We start from the raw sequence: 26,314 nt of genomic DNA, 5'->3' as shown, positions 1-26,314 counted from the left end.
AATTCTCTTCCATCTTCAAAAAAACTACCATTAAAAGCATTGAATTCAATTGATTCCATTATAATTTGTAAATAAAATATTCCGTTTGTAAGAAGTATGAAGTTACGAATGATTTGACGATCACCAATGGTGTCCGTAAACGTAACTTTTTAACGAACGTTAGCGCTAATAGATGCTGAATCAACGCTTTTTCTTTTCTTACGTTCATTAGCGCCATATTTAAAGGTTACGTGTCCGTCAAAATTTGTTGAAACAACCGGCCCTAAGTGTCCTCTCTGTATGTATTTATGCTGTTGGTGTCACCCCTCGTTTAATAGATAAGTTTTATCGAGCTCACTGGCCGTGCCAGTCGCTGCCAAGCTCTAACCAGAACCCCTGTTACCTGTTATGACAATTTAATTATTACCTCCACCCGCCATTTTGTTTATGTTAAAATACAGAAGATGGTAGTTATGGTGCTAAAATGTAAATTGGATTTATTTTTCATCGTAAATCTGCATTAATACCTACTCACTCAATTCAAAACATTACAGTTCATGAGATACAGCCCGACAGGCAGATGGACGGACGGACAGTACGGAACCCTAAACAGTGTGGATTTGGCTCGCTATTAGGAAACGCATAAGACTGCAATTGCTTCTACAATCCATACTATCCATACTTCCATACCTAATATTATAAATGCGAAAGTGTGTCTGTCTATCTGTCTGTCTGCTAGCTTTTCACGGCCCAACCGTTCAACCGATTTTGATGAAATTTGGTACAGAGTTAGCTTATATCCCGGGAAAGGGCATAGGCTACTTTCATCCCGGAAAATTAAAGAGTTCCCACGGGATTTATAAAAACCTATATCCACGCGTACGAAGTCGCAGGCATCAGCTAGTATGTCATAATGTCATTGGAAATTGAACATTTGGCGGATGTTCTAGGTGAAAATGAAACTCGATTTTCTATTCAACATTTAAAAGCCTATTTGTTTTTTTTTACCAATTTAAGGCCTACACCATGATGAAAAAACACTCTCATGTATTTGAGAGCAAAGTTGTAAACACGAATGTTTCCTATCAGCTCAACAAAGTGTCGAAGTGTAAGCCTCTAATTAAAGTGGAGCCTATCGCGAAGAGCGATGGCGCATCCGTTGATCAATCAATACATCCGCTGACGACCGAAACTCTGACGATATTTTTAGATACATAGACTCATATAGCTGACTCTTCAAACGGATGGTATTTGAATCGACTGTTAGGCGGAACGAAGTTCGCCAGGGCAGCTAGTTAATTAATATAATTATCAATCTTCTTACGACGAAAAAAAGGCCAAGAGATCTACAGCTAAGGGCGTACTCGAGCACGTCGGCAAGTCAAGTTCCTTGTTAGCTGACGAATAAAATATACTTTGTGATAAAATGACAACGACCAGGGTCAATGACTCTTTAAGCAACGGATATACCTGGTTCAAAAGGGCTGGATACCAAAGGGCCGTGTCGAAACCAAAGGGCCTATAGGTTTAATTAAAACTTCCATACCCCTTCCAGGTAAGCCTGCTTCTATCTTAGACTGCAGCATCACTTACCACCAGGTGAGATTGCAGTTAAGGGCTAACTTGTATCTGAATTTAAAAAAAAAAATTAAAAAAAAAAAATCGGCCAAGTGCACCGAGGGCTACAGTTGTATACTTTCGACATTTTGCACGATAAATCAAAAACTATGCTGCATAAAAATATATAAAAATCTGTTTTAGAATGCACAAGTAAAGACCTTTCATAATATGATACCCCACTTGATATAGTTATCATACTTCGAAAATTGAAAATACTAATTATTAGTTCATGACCACAATTTTTTTTGTGTAATGTAACCACAAATACACGGTTTTCAGATTTTTCCCCGAATGTCTGCTATTATTATTATTTTTTTTTTTTTAAAAGAATATTAGCCATGTTACATGACTTATATTCCCCTTTCCTCTCCAACTAAGCGTAAAGCTTGAGCTAGGAGTAGGTACGACAATAGTGCAACGGGCGGGGTTTGAACCGTCGCCCTTTCGGTTTTCAGTCCACTCCTTTACCGGTTGAGCTATTGAGGCTATTTGGCAGGTAGCTAGGACCTACCTGCCAAATTTCATGATTCTAGCTCAACGGGAAGTACCCTGTAGGTTTCTTGACAGACAGACAGACAACAAAGTGATCATATAAGGGTTCCGTTTTTCCATTTGAGGTACGCAACCCTAAAAACTAATTGTAAACTATTCACAATGCTCGTTTACTGAATAAAATTGTTTTTCACAAAATGGTGTCTTACAATACAGATGTGAAAGTCATGCAATGAAATTGTGTCTTTCGTTTGAGAACTCATTGCTTAGAGACAGCGCGTGCCAGACCTTTGTTATTTTATAAAAGCTGAAAGTTTCTCTGCGTATTGTCCCCAACACTAGGAGGAACGTTTGTTTGGATGTTTTTTTGGATCATGGTGTTAGCATCATGGCTACCACCTGCCAGACACCCTTTAAGTTTAAATGTTTAAGGGTGTCTGGCAGGAGCGTGATTTCTAATAGTATTCCGAAGAAAAAATTTAAAAAAAAACTAGCTCATTCCACACACAAAAAAAAACACCCCTATTATACCCCCTTAGAGATTGTATTATCAAACATCCTTTCAAATTTCCATTTCCAGCCAAATTTCAGCCCGATCCGTCCACTAGTTTGAGCTGTGCGTTGATAGATCGGTCAGTCAGTCACCTTCTCCTTTTATATATTTAGACTAGCTTATGCTCGCGACTTCGTCTGCGTGGACTACAAAATTTCAAAACCCTATTTCACCCCCTTAGGAGTTGAATTTTCAAAAATCCTTTCTTAGCGGATGCCTACGTCATAATAGCTATCTGCATGCCAAATTTCAGCCCGATCCGTCCAGTAGTTTGAGCTGTGCGTTGATAGATTAGTCAGTCAGTCAGTCAGTCATTCAGTCAGTCAGTCAGTCAGTCACCTTTTCCTTTTATATATATAGATTAGACTTTAAAACTTTATACCTTTATTACCTGGTATCTCCCAAAGCCACCATTATCCAAACTTCATAGTCGCTGATCGTTCCTCCCGTGTTGGGGACATTACGCAGATAGACTTTCAGCTTTTATAAAGTAACGAAGGTCTGGCACGCGCTGGCTCTGTATCATGTTCGCCGTGTGGTAGAGATATATTTCATGTACTATGTATATCGGTACGCTCCGGTACGTTGGGTCGTTAGGGGCATGTACCTACCTACATAACGTGCAAACGATAGCTATCTCACTTTAGGCACGTTATGTTACAAGAAATACCTACTGTAACATTAAGGGGTGGGATTTGGGTGATTTAATGCATACATTTTGAGAATTAACTCTCCATTTTTGCTCTATCGTGTCAACTGTCATGTCAAAAGTACGGTTTTCCCCCTTATGTCTGCTATAAGAACCTACCTACCTGCCAAGTTTCATGATTCTAAGAGAAGGGGAAGTACTCTGTTGGTTTATTGACAGACCGACAGACGGACAACAAAGTGATCCTATAAGATTCCGTTTTTCCTTTTGAGGTACGGAACCCTAAAAATATGCTGAGATCCAAAATATTAGGTTGTTAGGGACATACATGTAGCGACTTAATGTGTAATCGATAGCTATCACTTAAGGCACGTTATGTTACAAGAAATACCTACTGTAATATTTGGGGTAGCAACATACTTACTTGATTACTTTGCTGGTTCAATGACCCAGAGAAGATTTTCGCCTCCGACATTAAGGCGAGTCACCGAGGCGGACAGCGCGGCTTTGAAGTAAACCGCTTGGCAACGTTCAAATTCTGTTTCAAACGTTAAATTTGAATTAAATAAATTATAGAAGTCCTGTTGAAAACCAAAATGTAGCAGGTTCTCTGTAGTACTTAAAGACAAATATTTCCATAAAAAAATTATTTGCCAAGTCAGAGATTTTAGTATTAAATAATTCGTTTTAGACTTTTATTTCGGCTTATTTCAAGATTTTATTTGATCGAGTAAAGTACTTCCTATTGTGTATCAAAGTAGCACATTCTTTAGACAATGTCTTTAGGTATATTGTATATTTTTAGCAAGGCCATTATTTAATAGTATATATATATAACATTTGATCTAGCAAACCAGTTTTTTCCGCTTAGCCTCGGTGACTCGCCTTAAGATGCGGATCATGCGTATCTATTATATCTATAATATTTTTACGAGATAGTGTGGCTAATAGCATTGACTTATATGTATATTACATCGTATGGACAGGGCCATTGAACAAACAAAATGGCACCGACTCAGTGGCGCTTTAGCACCAATGCAACCTCAGTGACGTCTGGATTTCAAACGGGTCGTTCATTAGTATAATATAAGAGGTGGCGCTGATTTATTTGGTTCCAAAACCGTGAAAAATGTTGTTCGCTTGGGTATATCTTGTCATTTATATCGATGGGCTAATAGGGATATTACTAACTAATCAAATCTGCAAATAAAAGATGTGATAGCCTAGTGATTAGGACGTCCGCCTCCTAATCGGAGATCGGGGGTTCGATCCCGGACACGCACCTTTTTGGAGTTATGTCCGTTTTTAAGTTATTAAATATCACTTGCTTAAAAGCTTGCTTGCTGAAGGAAATCATCATGAGAAAACCTGCAAGCCTGAGAGTTCTCCATAATGTTCTCAAAGGTGTGTGAAGTCTGCCAATCCGCACTTGGCCAGCATGGTAGGCCAAACCCCTTTTCACTCTGAGTGGAGACCCGTGCTCTGTAGTGAGCCGGCGATGGGTTGATCATGATGATGATGAAGAATCTAATGTGGAATTCCAAAAGGTCGGTGGTTCAAACCCCAGCCGTTGCACTATTATTGCACGAACCTACTCCTAGTACATTAAAAAAATCGTGAAAAAACCTCAATGTTAATTTAATAAGCATAATATATATATATATATATAAAAGGAAAAGGTGACTGACTGACTGACTGACTGAATGACTGACTGATCTATCAACGCACAGCTCAAACTACTGGACGGATCGGGCTGAAATTTGGCATGCAGATAGCTATTATGACGTAGGCATCCGCTAAGAAAGGATTTTTGAAAATTCAACTCCTAAGGGGGTGAAATAGGGTTTTGAAATTTTGTAGTCCACGCGGAAGAAGTCGCGAGCATAAGCTAGTAAGCATAACAATTATATTTCGAGTAGTGACTTTATTCCACGTAGCATATCACGAACATAATAAGTTTGCAAACTATTATTACCCTGGTTCTAATGATTCATGTAATAATTGTTATATTATGTGCCTAACCGTTAAATGATTCACATGGTACCTACTAGCGTTTCACACGATAACTTTGCATAGGATATTGATTTTTTTTAAATATTGTAATGTACGTTGCATGTGTTGAGCCTCGATAGCTCAACGGTTAAAGGAGCGGACTGAAAACCGAGAGGTCGCCGATCAAATCCCACCCGTTGCAATATTGTCGTACCGACTCCTAGCACAAGCTTAGGGGAATATTATAGGCGGAATTGTTCATAATATGCATAGTTACTTAACCCAACATAATAAAAGTTCATTTTTATGCAAAAGGAAGTTAGTAGGTACCTAAATCATAAATACTACATAATGTAGAGATGGAGTTATTTATCTAAAATATGGAAACGAGCCAATTTCAAGCTACAATCGCTTGAGCTGGCAAGCTGTCTACAGCCAATTGTAAGTACGCGTTTTGTTAAACAAATACAATGCAAACACTGATACTCTATACTCTAGATATTTTTAAGGTTCCGTACCTCAAAATGAAAAAAGGAACCCTTGTAGGATCACTTTGTTGTCTGTCTGTCTGTCAAAAAACCTATAGGGTACTTGCCGTTGACCTAGAATCATGAAATTTGGTAGGAAGGTAGGTCTTATAGCAGACATGAGGGGAAAAAAATCCAAAACCGTTAATTTGTGAAGAAATACGTGTTCCAGGATTTTTGTAAATTAACCCCCGGGATTTGCTTAATCCCGAGCGGTTTTTATATCAATGCCTTCAGCTGTGCCTCGGTAATATTATTATACAGTATTCCAACTTCATACAAACGGACGAAACGCGAGCTATACCTACGCGCCTTAAAGATGGGCGTTATTGGCTATTTCGGGCAACGGTTAATGAACAGTTATTTAGTTTCAATACCAATATTGATAACTGTTGCCGAATATCGGTATCAGAGTTGTGTTTCAACTAATTTAATATGCGCAACGCGCAGCGGTTTCCGTTGTAGTAACTAATAGCTAGCTGCCGTATCAATACCGTCTGTATAGCTAGCGCGTGCATATTCACAAAAATAAAACCAATTTTACTTTCATGAATATCGTGAAGTAATCACGACCTTAAGTTCATAGCAGCAAAGTTTAATTATAATGATCATTGACATAGGTCGAACTATAGTGGACGCCTGCACGAATAGTTTGCCACAGTCCAGTTAACCAAAAACATTTCACGAAGATTGATAAACCAAAGAGGACCTTATTTCTATTACTCTAAGGCTAACTGTAAGATTGATAGATCAAAGTGTAATGGACAAGTACTTGTACAGTTAAGCCTTAGCCTAATAGAGATAAGGTCGGCTTTGGTTTATCAAGTTCTTAGTTACTAAGCCGGTAGCCAATAACCGCTCCTTTTCAGCTTTCAGTGAAAGAAAGAAAGATAAGTCATAATTATTGCGTTTCTAGTTACCAAAAAACCAAACAATGCATTGTCAGTTGCCAGTTGGCCGTGTTGCGTTGTCAGGTGGTTCGTCATAGATGATAGCTGATAACCGTTGCTAGCTACGACAATAACGATACGGTACGCTATAGGCACGGCAGCGGTTTTCAGTTAAGTTTAGCTATAGCGGACACATGTCTAACGCGCCTCGATCTCGGGATGTGCTCGGCACACTGCCAGTCGCGACTGTATAGTGTGTTATCTATGACTGTGCCGCAGTGACGAACGGATGGTGTTTTGTTTTTTAATAACCGCGCGATTTTTCCACTAAAATAAGTTCAAGTACATATTTAGTATGACGAGTAAGAAATATTGTGCTGTTTTTGGTTGCATGAATTCTTCATTAACGCATCCAGGGATAACTTTTATTAAATTACCTGGAAAGGCGAGCAGCCTTATCGCATGTATACGTACCGCGCTGCTGTAGGTATTTATTTCAAACATACGGCCGAGTTACAATACTGTATAGATAACATTACCGTGGCTGTGCCTTACTTTAATATTCGCACGGAGAGATTGTCGAAGTTGCAGGCTTTCACAGCAAATATTGCTGCCAGAGCCTTGAGCGAAACTCGAGCACGATTTTGTAATTTTAATTCCAGCCTACATCAATGTTTATTTCAGTTTAAGGAACTAGTTCTAAAATGAAGAGTACAATTAATATTTTTTGCACTTGAAATAATTAAAACTAGCTTTTGTCCGAGCTATTAATATAGTTTCAGTCTTGGGACTACTACAGACAATAACAATTTAAATATCACTTGCTTTAACGGTGATGGAAAACATCGTGAGGAAAGCTACACGCTTGAGAATTCTTCTTTATGTTCTCAAAGGTATGCGAATGCGTACCGGACCAGCGCGTGGCGGACTGTGGCCTAAACCTGGCCAACATTTTTATTTATCAAAAATTGTATGGTTATTTTTGACGATTTAACACCGTCGCTGAGGTCGCTATAGTCCGTACAAAATGACTCCTAACGCGCCATTTTAACTTTATTAAAATATGGACTAAAATCGTACTTTTGACACGAAATCTGACTCATTTAAAGTTAAAAAGGCACGTGAGGAGTAATTTATTACATAGTATAAGTGACTTGGACTTATGGAATGATGACGGATCACAGATATGTCCAGATGTTTTGACGACCTCCCTGGCGCAGTGGTGAGCGCTGTGGTCTTATTAGTGGGAGGTCCTGGGTTCGATTCCTGGCAGGGGTTTGGAATTTTATAATTTCTAAATTTCTGGTCTGGTCTGGTGGGAGGCTTCGGCCGTGGCTAGTTACCATCCTACCGGCAAAGCCGTACCGCCAAGCGATTTAGCGTTCCGGTACGATGCCGCGTAGAAACCAAAGGGGTATGGGTTTAATAAAAACTGCCATACCCCTTCCAGGTTAGCCCGCTATCATCTTAGACTGCATCATCACTTACCATCAGGTGAGATTGCAGTCAAGGGCTAACTTGTATCTGAATAAAAAAAAAAAAATATGCAACTAGCGTGGCCCCCTCAGTCCCTCTCGCTCAAGCAGAGGTATTTACTTGTGAAATGTTATTCCGTCTATTTTACGTTCGCTTCGGCTATTGTAGCCTAGTATATACTGCAACCCACCATTGCATAATAACTTCAAAAAAACACAAAAAAAAAACAAAACGAATCACTTATTATTTATTTACAATACTTGAGTCAACATAACCTCACTTCACGTTATTTGCCAAAATCTCACGTACAAATACATTTTGGCAAACAAAAAAAAGTGGCCACGGTGATAAGGACAAAACATAATCATTTTGTCACGTTCTAATAAGAGCTTAAATGCATTTAGCTATCTCGCTCTAACAGTAGGTGTCAAAATAGGGCTACTTCTAATAGTCCTTGTTCTGAGTGACGGATAGTTTGATTATCTGACACTCTTATGAAACCCGAAATGGCACAGAAAAGTTAACTTTCCCGATCAATTTTGACGACAGGAGTGTCCCAAGCGTGCAAGCTGTCCATTAAAATATCGAGTTGCTCTGCCAGTATGTTGAAATATTGACACAGTGTATGATGTATACCATGTTTTATCATCAACTAGCTTATGCTCGCGACTTAACAATCACACACGCATACACACACACACACACAAGCATACACACACTGTTGTAATGTTATTATTGTATATACCTACATTTATTCTAAATCTATTCTGTTAAAATAGTTTAAATTATAATTTTAAGTACCTAATCTCTTTTGGCCTTCTGTTATACCTAGATTTAAATTTAAATAATAATTATGTATTTACGCTGTTGATTACTTTCAAATAAACAAAAATAAAATAAAATAAGACTTTGTCCGCGTGGACTACACAAATTTCAAGCCCCTATTTCACCCCTTTAGAGGTCGAATTTTCAAAAATCCTTTCTTAGCGGATGTTTACGTCATAATAGCTATCTGCATGTCAAATTTCGGCCCGATCCGTCCAGTAGTTTGAGCTGTGCCTCGATAGATCAGTCAGTCAGTCAGTCAGTCGCCTTTTCCTTTTATATATTTAGATGTGCCTAGCTTATGTCCGCGACTTCATCCGCCTGGACTACATAAACTTCATACCCTTATTTTACCACCTAAACCCCTGATTTACCCGAAGGAGGTAAAACAGGGGTTTAAAATATTAGTATCACTCAGAAAAAACCGGCCAAGTGCGAGTCAGGCTCGCGCAATGAGGGTTCCGTACTACAGTCGTATTTTTCGACATTTTGCACGATAATTAAAAAACTATGATGCATAAAAATAAATAAAAATCTGTTTTAGAATGTACAGGTGAAGAACTTTCATATGATACCCCACTTGATATAGTCACTCACTTCGAAAGTTGAAAATACTAATTATTAGTTCATGACCACATTTTTTTTTTGTGTGATCAAACCCTAAATTCGCGGTTTTCAGATTTTTCCCCAAACGTCAGCTATAAGATCTACCTACCTGCCAAATTTCATGATTCTAGGTCAACGGGAAGTACCCTGTAGGTTTCTTGACAGACAGACGGACACAGACAGACAGACAGACAACAAAGTGATCCTATAAGGGTTCCGTTTTTCCTTTTGAGGTACGGAACCCTTAATAGCAGGTATTATTGAATTTCATAAACATCTCCTTCATTACATAAATTAATAATTTTATAATATCATTAATTCTGAAAATTCAAATTAATTTTTAAAAATAACCTTGCATTAATTTGCGTAGTCCGCGCGAACGAAGTCGCGAGCATAACCTAGTAGACATAAAATCTAACCCGTATTGCATTCACTTTAAAAATAACACCTAAGCTAAGTACCACATAAATTGTCTCTGCACAAATCGACCAATTTTCAGGCTCAAATGACCTCAAACACGAGACTGCATTCAATCACCGTGCTTTTCTTCCCGGAATTACCCTCAGTGACATGTTATTCGAATTCGAAACAAAGTGAAACAAACCTTAAGACAATTACGATTAGAGTTTAAATTCCCGTTTACAAACCACGCATGCGTGGTGCCATTACCGCAGTGCGCGGCGCCGGGGAGACGTGTGCAAGCGTGAGGTTACCCCATTAAACTAAAAAACTTATGACGTATCAACAAATATTTGGACGAACTTGTCGGCCAACGTTGGAACCAATTTTCTGATGTGCAAATCTGATGCATTTTAGTTTAATTTATATTAGTGTAAATTCAATTTATAAAGCTAATACTAATAACAAGATAAAGCTAAAAAAATATAACCCAGTGCAATTGAATTTGTGTCGCTCGGTATGCTCTCTAGATTTACATTCATGCACTCAGAAATCAGAATATTATCCCTTACTTTCCTTTGACATCCCTATCGATACGATAGCAAAAAATGAACTGAGACATTTTATAGCTATACCTACAGGGTGATAATTTAAAATGGGTTAGAAGAGGTATAATTTTGTAGAAGTTTAATAATTACATTCGCTGATTTCCACTGAATCTGAAAATTGTTCTAAGTACCTATTTAAAAAGGGATCAAATATCAGTGTTTTTTAAAGAGTTCAACTACCATAAGGTTGCTATACAAAGCTATTAAAAAATCATCATTGGCACCGATTCCGTTGTCTTTCTCTAAACTTAATTTAATGTATCTGCATCCTTTTATTTTTAACAATACTGAAAACATTAAAAAACATTACATTAAACATAAACATTACATTAAAGACTCTAAGTTTTAGTGCATGCTACAAATTAAAACAGTAGGCTCGCGACTGTGCGCTAAAATCACGGGTTTTACCATCTAAAAATTAAATTTAAAACTGTCAACCTGCGTCTGTCCTTTTCATATTATTACATTAGTAAGAAAAGGATGCGAATACTATTAAATTAGGTTGTGCTCAGAATCAGTACCATTGTCTCGCACTTCTAACTACAACTAACTTTAAAACTACAACTACTTATCACTTGTTTTAGCGGTGAAGTAAAACACCGTGAGGAAACCTGAATGCCAGGTTCCACAATGTTCTCAAAAGTGTGTGAAGTCTGTCAATACAATCTTAGCCAGTATGGTGGACTATGGTTTTATGCTGAGAGGAGACCCTTGCTCAATAGTAGTAACCGGCGATAGATGGATAAAACCTCAGAGCCTGACTTGACTAACTCAAGTGCACTGAATAACCTACTTTGCACCTATTTAAGTACCACTTATTAATAGTGCGACCTTTAGCTCTTTTTTCCTCACCTGTGTGATCTCTTTTTAGAGTACCGTAATCAGCAATAAAAAAAACCTTTCTGAATCAGCTGTTTTATTCACAAAATAAAGTTGTGGAACAGTTTTCAGTTATTACCTCTTCATGAAAGTCGACTATTTGCTACCCAAATGTAGAAATATAATATATTTCGGGGTAACTCCAGAAAAATAAGAGCTTGACAAAATTTAAAATGTTACCTCTGAAAAGTCAAATCAAAAAATTTATTTAGTTTGTACCTGATTCTGCTTCATTCGCGTGGATTTCGGTTTGTATAAGTCCCGTGGGAACTCTTTGATGTTCCGGGATTAAAAGTAGCCTCTATATGTCCTTCCCTGGGATGTAAGCTAACTCTGTACCAAATTTCATCAAAATGTGTGGTTAAACTGTTGGACCGTGAAAAGCTAGCAGACAGACAGACACACACTAGAGCATGCCCGCGACTTCGTCAGCGTCGATTTAGATTCTCAAAAATCCCGTGGGAACTCTTTGATTTTCCGGGATAAATAGTTGCCTATGTTAATTTCCGGGATGCAAGCTACCTTTTTACCAAATCCATACTAATATTATAAATGCGAAAGTGTGTCTGTCTGTCTATCTGTCTGTCCGCCTGTCTGTCTGTCTGTCCGTCCGTCTGTCTGTCTGTCTGTTAGTCTTTCACGGCCCATCCGTTCAACCGATTTTGACGAAATTTGGTACAGCGATAACTAGCATCCCGGGGAAGGACATAGACTTTTTATCCCGGAAAATCAAACAGCTCCCACGGGATTTTAAAAACCTAACTCCACGCGGACGAAGTCGCGGGCATCCTCTAGTCTCATATAAATCGGTTAATGAATCTCTTTGTTTCATGCAGCACAACTTCTGCCGCCGATAATAATATTATGTCTATGGATTTTTTATTTTTATTACGGAACACCGATAGTGCAAGAACAACTCCTTGTCTGATTTTAAGGGTTCCGTACCTCAAAAGGAAAAACGGAACCCTTATAGGATCACTTTGATGTCTGTCTGTCTGTCTGTCTGTCTGTCGGTCTGTTAAGAAACCTACAGGGTACTTCCCGTTGACCTAGAATCAAGCAATTTGGCAGGTAGGTAGGTCTTATAGCAGACATTAGGGGGAAAATCTGAAAATCGTGGATTTGTGGTTACATCACAAGAAAAAAATTTTCAACTTTCAAAGTAAGATTACTATACCAAGTGGGGTATTATATGAAAGGTCTTTACTTGTACATTATTAAACTGGTTTTTATTTATTTTTAGGCATAATAGTTTTTGATTTATTGTGCTAAATGTTGATAAAATAAGATTGTAATACGGAACCCTGAGTGCGCGAGTCTTACTCGCACTTGGCCGGTTTTTTTCACTTAAAGTTACCTAAGTAGACCTTTTCGTTCATCCTCTTCAGCAAGATTAAATAGGTCACGTTAAAAGCTGTCATATATCTTCTACTTATACGCTTTTCATAAATGAGCTTCGCATTTAAAACTTGATTGGATGCGACATGGTAAAACACTTCTCTTTTATACTAGGGGGTGTATCAATAGGTGCGAGTGTGAAAGCATGATTGCAATTCAAATTAATCGTGTCAGGTCTACCACGGTTCTACAGAAACCCTAATATACAGGGTGTAACCAGAACGCTAGCAAAAACTTAGCGTTATTGTTATACTATCTAAACACAAACCAATAGGTACCAATAACCATTTGCCTCGTTTTGTAGTTTTAGTGATTTAGTATTTTTCAAACCCGCAATGTATAGCGTTCAAAACTGGGGTCAATGCCCCTCCTTCACCTACGATGTGGCATTGTCTCCGAATGGCCTACTTACGCAACGTTCGTTGACCTCTAGCGTCCGTCAGATGTTTTATTTGCAATATACCGTAAACTTTTACAAAATATAAGATATTTTTTAAAATTTTATTTTCGGGTTTTTTTGTGGTATCATAATATCATAACCATCAGTAGTATCACCTGTCTTCGTTTTTGCTAGCGTTCTGGTGCGAGTCAGACTCGCGCACCGAGGGTTCTGCACTACAGTCGTATTTTTTAGACATTTTGCACGATAAATCAAAACTACTAGGCATAAAAACAAATAAAAATCTGTTTTAGCGTGTACAAGTAAAACCCTTTTATATGATACGCCATTTGGTATAGTTATCTTACGTTGAAAATTTAAAATACTAATTATATTTGTTCATGAAGACATTTTAATTTTAATTTTGTGATGTAACCACAAATTCACGGGTTTCCTTTATTTTGTTCTATAAGACCGACCTACCTGCCAAATTTCATAATTCTCAACGGGAAGTGCCCTATATGTTTTCTTGACAGACACGACAGACAACAAAGTGATCCTATAAGGGTTCACTTTTCCTTTTGAGATACGGAACCCTAAAAATGAAATTCCAAGTACCATCTAGTCCCTTCATACAGCCAAGACACTCATGTGCCTATTAAAATTTTCCGCCCAACAATAACACCATGCGTTTCAGTCTTCTTTGTTAACTTCAACTCCTATCTCATGCTTGTTATCTTTTCAAGAAAAGTCATTAACTTTGCCCTTTGTTCTCGAATCTCATCTACTCAGCATCCGGCCGTGCAATTTAATCTCCATTAATATTAAAGGGAGTTAGGAAATTACGTATCTGATTAAATCTTAAGAGACGCATTAGCTAAGAGCACGTATTATGAATTAGCTATTTAAATGGATAAGCGTATTAGAGGTCTGCGAGTTTTCCATAACATACCTAATGTTCTTAAAAGTGCCAGTGAGTCCACGTCCGAGTGCCATTAGAAATCAGGGACCTTGTCTTTGCCGGCGTCTTAAGAGGCTGTAAATAGGATGTAAGAAGATCTGTATTACCCTAGAAGATAAGGTATAGTTATTGGTGAGGGTCGTGATGCCTTTTCCATTAATAACAGTCATAATGGTAGGAGTTTTCGCATACAACTTGACAAAGCGAAATTTCGACTCTTAGATTTTAGGTTCTAAATACATTCTCACAAAACGAAAATACAAAGAGAATAGCTGTACGCTTAGTACGAGATTTTATGTCTCACGAACGTTGATAGTATTCGAGTGTCGAAAACCTTCCGCATAATAGTAAAAAGCTCAAGTTTGTCTACACACAGCCAGCGCTCCAAGCGGAAGCGTTGCGCAATTAAAATCAGTGGCATTGTATAGTGCAACTGCACTAAAGTGCCTAAAGTGCCAGCCGACACCTGTCTTCGCTTCAAAACGGAGAATGCATTCGCGGTGCATCGGGCGAACACATTGTACACATCAATCCTGTGTAAATTGTACATAGTTAAAATAAACCAGTGCCAGTAATAATTACAGTCTTTTCATAAACACATCACCAGGCATTGAATTTTTGACTTCAATTCAAGGCTGTTTAGGTCCATTTTACTTAAACGGTATTGTGTTTCTCTCTCGAATTCTAGCAACGTTTGGTGAGACGTAAAATCTTATACTAAGCGTACTGGAAACAACTTGTGAAGTAAAAACAGTGTAACAGCGCGTCTCTGTCGAGACAAAATTGGTGACACTCTATACACTTTGTTGGCAGCGAACCTTTGTTTTTAGCTTCCATGTCTCTGTGAAAGTTCTCGTTTGTTTTGGCGTGATGAATACCTAACCTACGTCATTGCATACTTCCCTTCGCATTAGGAATATGCCTATACCATGCAGGCCTATTACCCCTCATCTTTTCTACCATTGTTGGCTCTACTTTCAAACTTTCCCTTATACAGGGTGTAACTAGAACGTTGGCAAAAACAAAGACAGATGATTTTACTGATGATTACTGATATAATACCAAAAAAAAAACGTGAAAAAGTAAAAAAAAACCCATATTTTGCAAAAGTTTACGATATAATATTGCAAATAAAATAAAACATATGACTGACACTAGAGGACAACGGACTTTGCGTATGTAGGCACTCGGAGTCAATGCCGCGTCGTAGGTGGGACGTTGATCCGAGTTTTGCACGCTATACATTGCGGGTTTGAAAAATACTAAATCACTAAAACTATAAAATGAGACAAATGCTTATATTGGTATTGGATTGTGTTTAGGTAATATAACAATAACGTTTAGTTTTTGCCAGCTTTCTGGTGACATTCTGTATTATTTATTCATACATTATCTTATCCATTCACACCAGACATCCATCTCAACATTCATGTGCCTAGAAAAAAAATCACCCAAGTTTCAGAGCATAATTATTAAGGTTTTGCTCTACCTTTGCCTTAGGATAATGGGGAAACAAAAACAATGCTATATATTATATTGTTGTAGTGAATAATGTGCAAAGTAAAACAGGGTCTACACAAAGCATTGTTTCCACCTACAATCAAAAAACGGCCTTGACTAAAATAATTTTCAAAGTGAGGTCATGAAATGTGTTATTTTATTATACAGTCAGAGTAAGCTTGTAGTGTAAAAACAACTAAGTAAGTAGGTTGAAATAAATAGCTCTGATACAAATAAAGTTGCAAAATAGCCTCGATAGCTCAACGGTTGAAGGAACGGACTAAAAACCGAAAGGTCGCCGGTTCAAATCCCAACTGTTGCACTATTGTCGTACCTACTCCTAGCACAAGCTTTACGCTTACCTAATTGGAGGGGAAAGGGGAATATTAGTCAGCAATTAACTTGGCTAACATTCTTTTTTAAAAAAAACTATGCCTAAGTATAAGTTTTAACTAGGACATAATTGGCATACTTTGGTTGTTGTAAAGTTTAATCTGAGCTGTATTAGTTTACCAGCTGATGCCCGCGACTTCGTCCGCGTGGATTTGTTTTTACAAATCCCATGGAAACCCTTTGGTTTTCCGGGATAAAAGTAGCCTATGTCACTTCGGCAGTCGTGTAAAACCCCCATTGACGTATTATAGTAGGTAAAACCCAAATAAGTTTTTGACCTGACCCGAAACTAGACCCCTTGATGTATAATCTACAAAGCCAAAAACCTAGACCTAGCGTCTAGATTTTATAGCAAGGCTGTGTAAATACTCAGCAAACATTGAATCACTAACCCTAGCTAATAAAATACCTACACCGTAAATTTGAAACAACACTGAAACAAGTCTACAACAGATTGAACTGTTGAATAAATTAATGATTAAAAATTAAATTTTTTGACGACCTCCCTGGCGCAGTGGTAAGCGCTGTGGTCTTATTATAGGAGGTCCCGGGTTCGATTCCTGGCAGGGATTTGGAATTTTATATTTTCTAAAGGCTAACTTGTATCTGAATTTAAAAAAAATTTTTTACAAAAAAAATAAAAACCGACTTCGTTACACAAACACTAAAAATTGAAAAATAATTTAATTTATTACCGAATATATTATGTATACAAGAGGTAATATAGTTCCATAATAATATTTTTGGTGCCGGTGCCAATTAGCTTTAGCTGCGCGAATCGTCTAGACTTCATATTTTTATGGGACTCCACAATGGCACCTCATTGGCACCGACCCCAAAAAATATTATTATGGAACTATATTACCTCTTGTATAAATAATATATTCGGTAATAAATTAAATTATTTTTCAATTTTTAGTGTTTGTGTAACGAAGTCGGTTTTTATTTTTTTTGTAAAATTTTTTTATTTCACAATTTTTAGTGGCCCCATGGAATTATGCTATGACTGGTTAAAAATCTATTGTTTACTAAGCTATTACACTGATCGCGAGCAATTTACTCTTATCCGTTGAGGAGTTCCAGTATCTATCTTCGAAGATGTTCATCAGATCTTCACCAAATTGAAATGGGACCAACTTTGAAGTGTACCCTTTCAAACAAAAAAAGAATTTTCAAAATCGGTCCAGGCATTTTCGAGTAATCGGGGAACATACATAAAAAAAAAAAAAAAAAAAAAAAGATTCCGACGAATTGAGAACCTCCTCCTTTTTTTGAAGTCGGTTAAAAAATGATTTTACTTAAAACTAATTGTTCTCTCTGCGGCTTAAAGTCGAAGTTAATGTTAATCTATTCGATTTAACTACTTGCGTTCTGGTACGTTTAGCACTAATCAGAATCAGAATCAGAATTCAATATTTTATTCAAAGTAAGTACCTACATATTATAGCACACTTTTTAAACGTCAACTCATTGTCAATAGAAAACATAACGATAAAATAAATTAATTTTACAGTTGTAAGTTAAAAAATAGCAGTAAAAATTATTATAAATATTGATAAGTAGCCCTTCTTCATTGTGATAGAGGAGCTGTCCAAGCGTCCTTATCTAAATATATAAAACGAAAAGGTGACTGACTGACTGACTGATCTATCAACGCACAGCTCAAACTACTAGACGGATCCGGCTGAAATTTGGCACGCAGATAGCTATTATGACGTAGACATCCGCTAAGAAAGGGTTTTTGAAAATTCAACCCCTAAAGGGGTAAAATAGGGGTTTGGAATTTATATAGTCCACGCGGGTGAAGTCGCGGGCATAAGCTAGAGCTGAGTAACTCAGTTGTGGAGTGGCCCCATTGCGCGAATGTTTCGAGCTTGGGCGAGTTTAGCGAAAGTTCGCCAAACGGCAAATCTTCTAGCCAGTTGCCAGTGGAACCACCACATTCGGCGAATGTGGTGCAACAAATTTTCTTTGATGCGGTCAAAATTGCCACCTATTTCCTTTGATGCGGGCCAAATTGCCGCCTCAACACAAAAGTTTGACGAATATTTTACGAATGTCTACGGTTGACGCCGGGCCCCACTAACGAATGTTTGCCTAAGATTTGCCGAATTTACACTCTATTAGCAACCATGTCTCGGATCGCAAATTTACAAAGAGCGCGTAAATCGCGTGTGGAAGTAGGTTGAGGTACCCACGCCCGACTCTTAACTCGCACATATTATATCGCGCGTCATTCGAGCGAGTCGAGATACTAGAGAATCCTTGGTTGCGTGTTCAAGTACAAGGGAAATGGAGCGGTATGAATCCTCTTTTCCTGTTTTGCATCATTCTGAAACAACGCGCGAAACGATTCCCCGCAACTACGCCGCTTCTGGTCGACGTCTTAAATAACTTACCTATATTTAAGTAACAACGTCTATAAAGCTAAAAGCCCATAAGAGAGAGAAGCTTATCGTAGCTACCGATTGTTGGGTTAACTTCGGACTCGGCTAGTCGGAACAGTAGGTATAATAAAAATAATTGAAACGTGCGTGTGTCACGCGCGGGAAACCCCGCGCCAATCAATGCAGGGGTCGAGAGGTCTTGTTGCTCTATAATGGTTCCAGCGAACTTTGTGACTTTGTTGTGCAAAACTTTTCATAATTTTCAATACTATGGTATAGTATCACTGAAAATTAGTACTTGATCAATGAGATAGTTACTAGAAATAGGATGGAAAAAATAGTTTAAATAAGCAAAACGTATTTGCAAAACATTGATTAAAAAATTGTCTATTTTTTTTTTTTTTTTTTTAATTTTAAACGCTTTTAAAACAATGGCAACCCTGAATAGAAGTACCATTGTTACAAATGGCGTACCAGTAGGTACTTACTGTTTTTTTTTTCAAAAAATGTTTTGGTATAGTTCTTGCATTTCACGAGGGCGAGTGGCTTATGCTTGTGTTAAGTTGTATCGGTATAAGTAAGGTACAGTAAATGTGTGCGTTTGCGAGTGCTTGCTCGCGACTGATTGGTCCGACATGCACGCACACTTACGCAATGTCTATGTATACGACGTAACCATAAGTAAAGTTCACTCGCCTTCGTGAATTGCAAGAACTGTACGTAGATACGGTTTCCTGAATATTATTCACAAAGCCTTTTACATACCTATTTGCCAACTGAGTAGTCTTCCAAAACAAACAAACCCAAAGCTAACGACCTAATTTTATCACTGTAAGTCACTTTCATGATTTTTCAAGCAAAATTGTTTTTCTGTGTCAAGAACTGTTCAGCCGTTCCCAAGTTACATATTTTTTCATTTACAAATGATTGATGAATCAATTACGTGAACTACTTATACCTTTGGGAGGCCAAAGCTCTATTTGAGTTAAGGCGAGTCACCGAGGCGGACAGCGCGGCTTTGAAGTAAACCGCTTGGCAACGTTCAAATTCTGTGTTTCAAACGTTAAATTTAAATTTAATAAATTATAGAAGTCCTGTTGAAAACCAAAATTTAGCAGGTTCTCTGTAGTACTTAAAGACAAATATTTCCATATGAAAATTATTTGCCAAGTCAGAAATTTTAGTATTAAATAATTCGTTTTAGACTTTTATTTTGGCTTATTTCAAGATTTTATTTGATCTAGTGAAGTACTTCTTACTTAATGTCTTTAGGTATATTGTATATTGTTAGCAAGGCCATTATTTAATAGTAAATACCTAAAACATTTGATCTAGCAAACCAGTTTTTTCTGCTTAGCCTCGGTGACTCGCCTTAAATTAAAAATCACTGTGCGTTTTATAATTTGACACAGTTATGTGAAGTTTATAAGTCGTGATATCGATAGTCGTGTTAGAGGTCCTTTTTTGACACCAATTTTGCCTCACAGTTTCATACTAACCCTAACGTAATTTTATCCACCTGCCGTGCAACTGAACCTAAGCTAGTTGGAGTACTTAATTCTGATTTCAATATGATTTCGGAGTTTACCATAAATAGCTCATTAACATTACTAACGAAATTATTGTTAGCAATTTTCCGTTAGACTAGGTATGCAAATAAACCCTTATTATAAATGCGAAAGTGTGTTTGTTTGTTGGTTTGTTGGTTTGTCCTACAATCACGTCGCAACGGTGCAACGGATTGACGTGATTTTTTGCATCGGTATAGATTAAGACCTGGAGAGTAACATAGGCATAAACCCGATTGGTAGGTATACATTATCTAAAAAGATACTTATATAAAAGGAAAAGGGAAAGCTGACTGACTGATCTATTAACGCTCAACTCAAACTACTGGACGGATCGGGCTGCAAATAGCTGGAGACATATTGGCTTGGAAAGAATTTTTGAAAATTAAAACCCTAAGGGGGTAAAGGAGTTTGAAGTTTGTGTACTCCAAGCGGACTAAGTCGCGGGAATAAGCTAGTTCTAATAGGGACTAGGTCACCAGTTGAGCTTTATGTCTATCACAAATTGACGCTGGATATGCTTTTACTCTGTCTAAATATACTGTGCCTTGATAAACTGTGCCTAAATATATAGAAATGTGAAATATGTTTATGTAATATGTATTTTATTGTAGTCCTATATTTTTAATCTGTGTCCTAACATCTACCTTAGGTACGTCTATGTAAGATGGGTAGAGAGATAATTATTCCTCTAGTAGGTATTCTAATAGGAACATCATTTCTGTATTGCGAATTGCGATGCGATAAAGCAATTTTAGATATTTTAATAAAGACCGTGTTATGTAAATAAAAGCTATCAACTTCATCTGGGCTGACATACAGTCATACACGGTACATACATGTAAAAGCCTGTTAATAAAAGATAAAAAAAAAAAAAAACTTTATCTGTGATCCGCTGGGGGATGTTGAATTAGTAATAAAAATTTACGCCTACCGTTTGCAGGGTTGAACGAACTTCATAAACGGAAGTTTATTGAGCTCTTTTACGGCTGAAAAATCTGTCTTTTAGTGTTAATATTTTATATCAGACTAGCTGATGCTCGCGACTTCGAACGCGTGGATTTAGGTCTTAAAAATCCCGTGGGAACTCTTTGATTTTCCGGGATAAAAAGTAGCCATGTCACTCTTCAAAATCACGTCGATGCGTTGCTCCGTTGCGACGTAATTGAAGGACAAACCAACAAACAAACAAACTTTCGCATTTATAATTGGGGGTAGTGATACAGGGAGATGTCTTATACTAGAGGATGCAATGTCTTACAAAACTGCTCTATACCCGTCGATTACGATTTAATCTGCCTCTCATCTGAATCGATCGTGATCGTAAACAAACATGAGATAATATATATTTAGAAACGTGAACGGAATAACTTGGTTTCTAAGTAATAGCAATAGTTTAAAAGTTTTTCGAACTCTCGGAAGAAAGTCTTTAGAACTTTTAAAAGTTTAAGAAAATATTGGGGCGGTAAAAAATTGTAACGATCTGTTTGGATTTCGGAAAGCTTAGTAACTTAGACGTTTAGTTTTGTATACAAAATGTTATTTTGAGAGCAGTTAGTAGGGAAATTATACTTACCTACCTTATACTAACACCCTGTATTTTCTAACTGACCAATAGCTGGGGTAGGTTTTATAGAAAGATGTTCTGATATATGATTTTGTCTGCATAGTTCATACATACTCATCATCATCATCAACAACCGATAGACGCCCACTGCTGGACATAGAGACTTCCACACGCCACGGTCTTGCGCCGCCTGAATCCAGCGTGTCGTCCGTCCACCTTCCAACGCTGCGTCTTCCCGTGCGAGGACGTTATTCCAGCACCTTGAGACCCCAACGTCTACCGGTTTTACGAACTATGTGCTCTGCCCATTGCCACTTCAGCTTCGCAATCCGTTGAGCTATGTCGGTTACTCTAGTTCTCCTACAGATCTCCTCATTTCTGATTTGATCACGTAGAGAAACTCCAAGCAGCTCTCTCCATTGCCTGCTGAGTGACTCTGAAGTTTCTTATGAGGCCCATAGTTAGCGACCATGTCTCGGATCCATATGTCATACATACTACCATACTAATATTATAAATGAAAGTGAGTCTGTCTGCTTGTTTGTTAAGTTTTAAGGTCCATCAATCTGTGGTTCTATACCCGTGCACTTACCGCTTGGAGATAGATGCTAATAATCTTATTACAAGGCAAGATAGCTTACAAAAGACTGCATCACGGATCTAAATCCCAGCAGCAATAAAGCTCGTTATGCCGTCATCTCGCCCACTTAGTCCCCTAAGCCTCTTAACTCGGAACGTTCTATGAATGCTTAAAGCAACGGGCGTGGTTGAATGACTGAAATACTTTCAGCCTAGCAATTTCAGCGCTTTAAATAATTATAATAATGGCGACTTTTCTGGTCTATGTTAAATATTTGAGTGTAATTATTAAAACGAGCCTGAACTCCTCTTAAAAATTTGTGTATTATTCGCGTGGGAATAAAATGTACAAGCACGTAGTGCCCCAGTGGTGGGTCTGCTGCGGCGGACATCCGCTGGCTGGTCCCTTGTGCTCCGTCATTAACGGTGGGCTGGAACTTCGTGAGGTTTTTAGTCGGTAGGAGTCCGACATAACCACAGTGCACCCCCGTGGTCAGTGGTAGCCATGATGGATTTTCCTCACGAGAGAAAAAAATAAAAAATAAAAGGTACTTTAGTTATCCTTAGTTTAAGCAAAGATAAATCGCAGAAACCTTCTCAGAGAAAAGAGTAAGCGACGCGATTAGCCCAGCGCTTAAGTAATTCTTTAGTTAGGTTTTCTCTATTATCATGATTTCTGTTAAAAATAGTTCAGCATGTCAGAGCAAATGTAGTTTCCTTACAATGCAATGATGGTAAAACGAGATGTGATACGAAATACTTGTAGAATTAATAGGTGAATTTAAAAAAACAAACATGTGTGATTACGAGTTAATGTAGGTAAAGTTTTTATTTTCAACAATTTCATTGTCAATTTGCGGTGACAAGGTCGTATAGACCACGTATGGTGCACTTTTTACGCATTTCAGCGACAAGATATTTGAATTACAATGTAGCAACATCGATGTTTAGCACTAAACTGCCACTTATTATTTCAAAACCGCTTATTAAGGTGGCAATTGACTAATAAAACACTACCGTTTCTGTTCATATCATACTAAGTCATAGAATAACAGTACTTACCTTCTATTTTCCAGGCTGTGTGTTGGTATGTGACGCGGGCGAGTGAGCGGGATGCGGGCCCAGCGCTCGAGGCGGGCGGCGCTCGCTGCGCTCGCGGCGCTGCTCGCGCTCGGGCCCTGCTCGGCCGAGCTTGAAGTCACCACCTCCGCTGCGTTTGGTAAGTTTCCCGGCTGTGTCAGGCACGTGAATGAGCGGTATGTGGGCTCAGCACTCAACGCGGGCGGCGCTATACGCGCTCGAGTCCTGCTCGGCCGAGCTTGAAGTCACCACCTTCGCTGCGTTTGGTAAGTTTCCCGGCTGTGTCAGGCACGTGAATGAGCGGTATGTGGGCTCAGCACTCGACGCGGGCGGCGCTATTCGCGCTCGAGTCCTGCTCGGTCGAGCTTGAAGTCACCACCTCCGCTGCGTTTGGTAAGTTTCCCGGCTGTGTGAGGCACGTGAATGAGCGGTATGTGGGCTCAGCACTCGAGGCGGGCGGCGCTATTCGCACTCGAGTCCTGCTCGGTCGAGCTTGAAGTCACCACCTCCGCTGCTTACCAAAAGCAGCGGAGTGTGTTAACTGTGTGGCAGAATCAACGTGAGCGAGTGAGCGGTATGCAGGCTCAGCACTCGGGCCCTGCTCGGCTTAGATTTAAGTGGCCACCTCCGCTGTGTTTGGTGAGTTTCCCGGCTGTACCTATGTCAGCAGGCGAGCGAATGAGCCTTATGCGGATCCAGCGCTCGAGGCAGGTGGCGCTACTCACGCTTAGACTCTGCTCGGCTGAGCTTGAAATCACCGTCTCCGCTTTTTTAAGGTTATTCTATAATATATTTTCTACAGTAAACAGCAACTTTTTAAAACAATTAGGATTACAACTGGACAAAAAATTGGACTGCAGTATATTTGATCGCTCTTATATATTTTTGTTAGGCAAAAATTTTCCCGAAACTTTAAGTTAAATTAAATCCAGAGTGTCGCCTGTAACACGCCTGGAATATTCGACGCGCAAAGTTGGCGACCAATAGTTCAACAGAATGGAGGAACAAAAACGTTTAGTTTGCATATTGTGAGTCAGTATGTGGAACAAACTTTCCAACTGGCTTAACCACAAACTGTACCTACTCACTATGCTATGCTGTGCTCAACAGCGGTCTAGGGTGTGAGTGAAGCCTAAATGTAAGACCAACATATATAAATTTATACAATAATATGTTGCATCTAATAGATAGAAAAATTTAATTAACCCAAAATTCCAGTTTTATGCTCAATGCCAAAAGCGGTCGTCGGCAGTACGAGGTTCGATCCCGGACACGCAACTCTAATTTTTCGGTACTATGTTCGTTTTAATTCAATCATGAAGGAAAACATCGTGATGAAAACTGCATGCCTGAGAGTTCACCATAATGTTCTCAAAGGTGTGTGAAGTCTGCCAATCCGCACGTGGCTGGCGTGGTAGTCTATGACCAAACCATTCTAATACTAAGAGGAGACTCGGTCTCAATAGTGACTCGGCGATGGGTTGATAATGAATGATGATGATGATCACTCAATCCAACTGTAAAAATATTTACTTAAGTTCGACTGTTATTCTACAGATCCATCAAAACGTGGCACCATGATGTACGGGGACACTTGCTCAACTGTGGTGGACTGCGGCTTCGCAGAGTCGGTCTGCGACTCGATCCTCAAGACCTGCCGCTGCCACCCCGACTTCCAAGCGACCAACCACGTCGACAAATGTGGGAGACGTAAGTAGCACAACACAATACTAATAATACTAATATAATAATTATAGCCTCATAAAAGAGCTCAGTCACTCAGCGGGAGATGGGAGGTGCTATAACTAAGGGTTTCTCTATGTTATCAAATCAGAAATGAGGGTATCCGTAGAAGAAACCGGCCAAGTGCGAGCCAAGCTCGCGCAACGATGGCATCGGGTTACATTCGTATTTTTTCGACATTTTGCACGATAATTCAAAAACTATGATGCGTGAAAATAAATAAAAGTCTGTTTTAGAATGCACAGGTGAAGACCTTTCATAATAATATGATACTTGAAATAGTTATCTTACTTCGAAAATTGTAAATACAAATGATTAGTTCATGACCACAATTTAATTTTTTTTGTGTGATGTAAGCACAAATTCACGGTTTACAGATTTTTCCCCTAAAGCCAGCTGTAAGACCTACTTACCTGTCAAATTTCATGATTCTATGTCAACAGGAAGGACCCTGTAGGTTTCTTGACAGACAGACAGACAGACAGACAACAAAGTGTTCCTATAAGGGTTCCGTTTTTCCTTTTGAGGTACGGAGCCCTAAAAATATACCAGGCGAAGCTTTCGAATCATCCATCATACTCTAATGTATGAATGCAAAGAAGCTCCTTTTATACTGCTTTTATGTCCTACTAAGGCTATGTACATTTATAAAGCTTTAAAAGACGTATATTTAAAGTAAGAAGATTTTTTTTTTTTAATTCAGATACAAGTTAGCCCTTGACTGCAATCTCACCTGGTGGTAAGTGATGATGCAGTCTAAGATGGTAGCGGGCTAACCTGGAAGGGGTATGGCAGTTTTTATTAAACCCATACCCCTTTGGTTTCTACACGGCATCTTACCGGAACGCTAAATCGCTTGGCGGCACGGCTTTGCCGGTAGGGTGTTAACTAGCTACGGCCGAAGCCTCCCACCAGACCAGACCAGAAATTTAGAAATTATAAAATTTTAAATCCCCGCCGGGAATCGAACCCGGGCCCTCCCACTAAGAAGACCACAGCGCTTACCACTGCGCCAGGGAGGTCGTCAGGTGACAACAACAAAATTAGGTGTAGAGCAGAATGTTCAGCAAAAGATCACATCAATCCGTTGCTCCGTTGCGACGTGATTGAAGGACAAACCAACAATCAACAAACAAACACACTTTCTCATTTATAATATGGATTTCTCATTTATTTAAAAACATTTACAAAAAGTTTACTGAACAGTAAAATGAATAAAAAATAGACTACTGGGATTAAAAATACTGCGTTTTAAAAACTTTTA

General features: G+C 38.6%; 1 protein-coding gene across 4 annotated transcripts in view; it reads left to right on the top strand.

Moving 5' to 3' along the window:
- Positions 1–26,314, top strand: part of jus (julius seizure) — a 52,511-nt gene that overhangs the window by 15,735 nt on the left and 10,462 nt on the right. For all 4 annotated transcript variants that reach the window (XM_034973728.2, XM_034973727.2, XM_034973730.2 and 1 more), the window contains exons 2-3: positions 23,304–23,446; positions 24,865–25,017. In XM_034973728.2, coding sequence (XP_034829619.1) covers positions 23,341–23,446; positions 24,865–25,017 — 259 coding nt within the window. In that variant the 5' untranslated portion in view covers positions 23,304–23,340. The remainder of the gene's footprint in view (positions 1–23,303; positions 23,447–24,864; positions 25,018–26,314) is intronic.

The sequence above is a fragment of the Maniola hyperantus genome, chromosome 12 (genome assembly GCF_902806685.2).
Source record: "Maniola hyperantus chromosome 12, iAphHyp1.2, whole genome shotgun sequence".
In the NCBI taxonomy this organism is placed as follows: domain Eukaryota; kingdom Metazoa; phylum Arthropoda; class Insecta; order Lepidoptera; family Nymphalidae; genus Maniola; species Maniola hyperantus.
The sequence above is the reverse complement of the archived record's forward strand: the minus strand, read 5'-3'. Positions and strand labels throughout refer to the sequence as shown.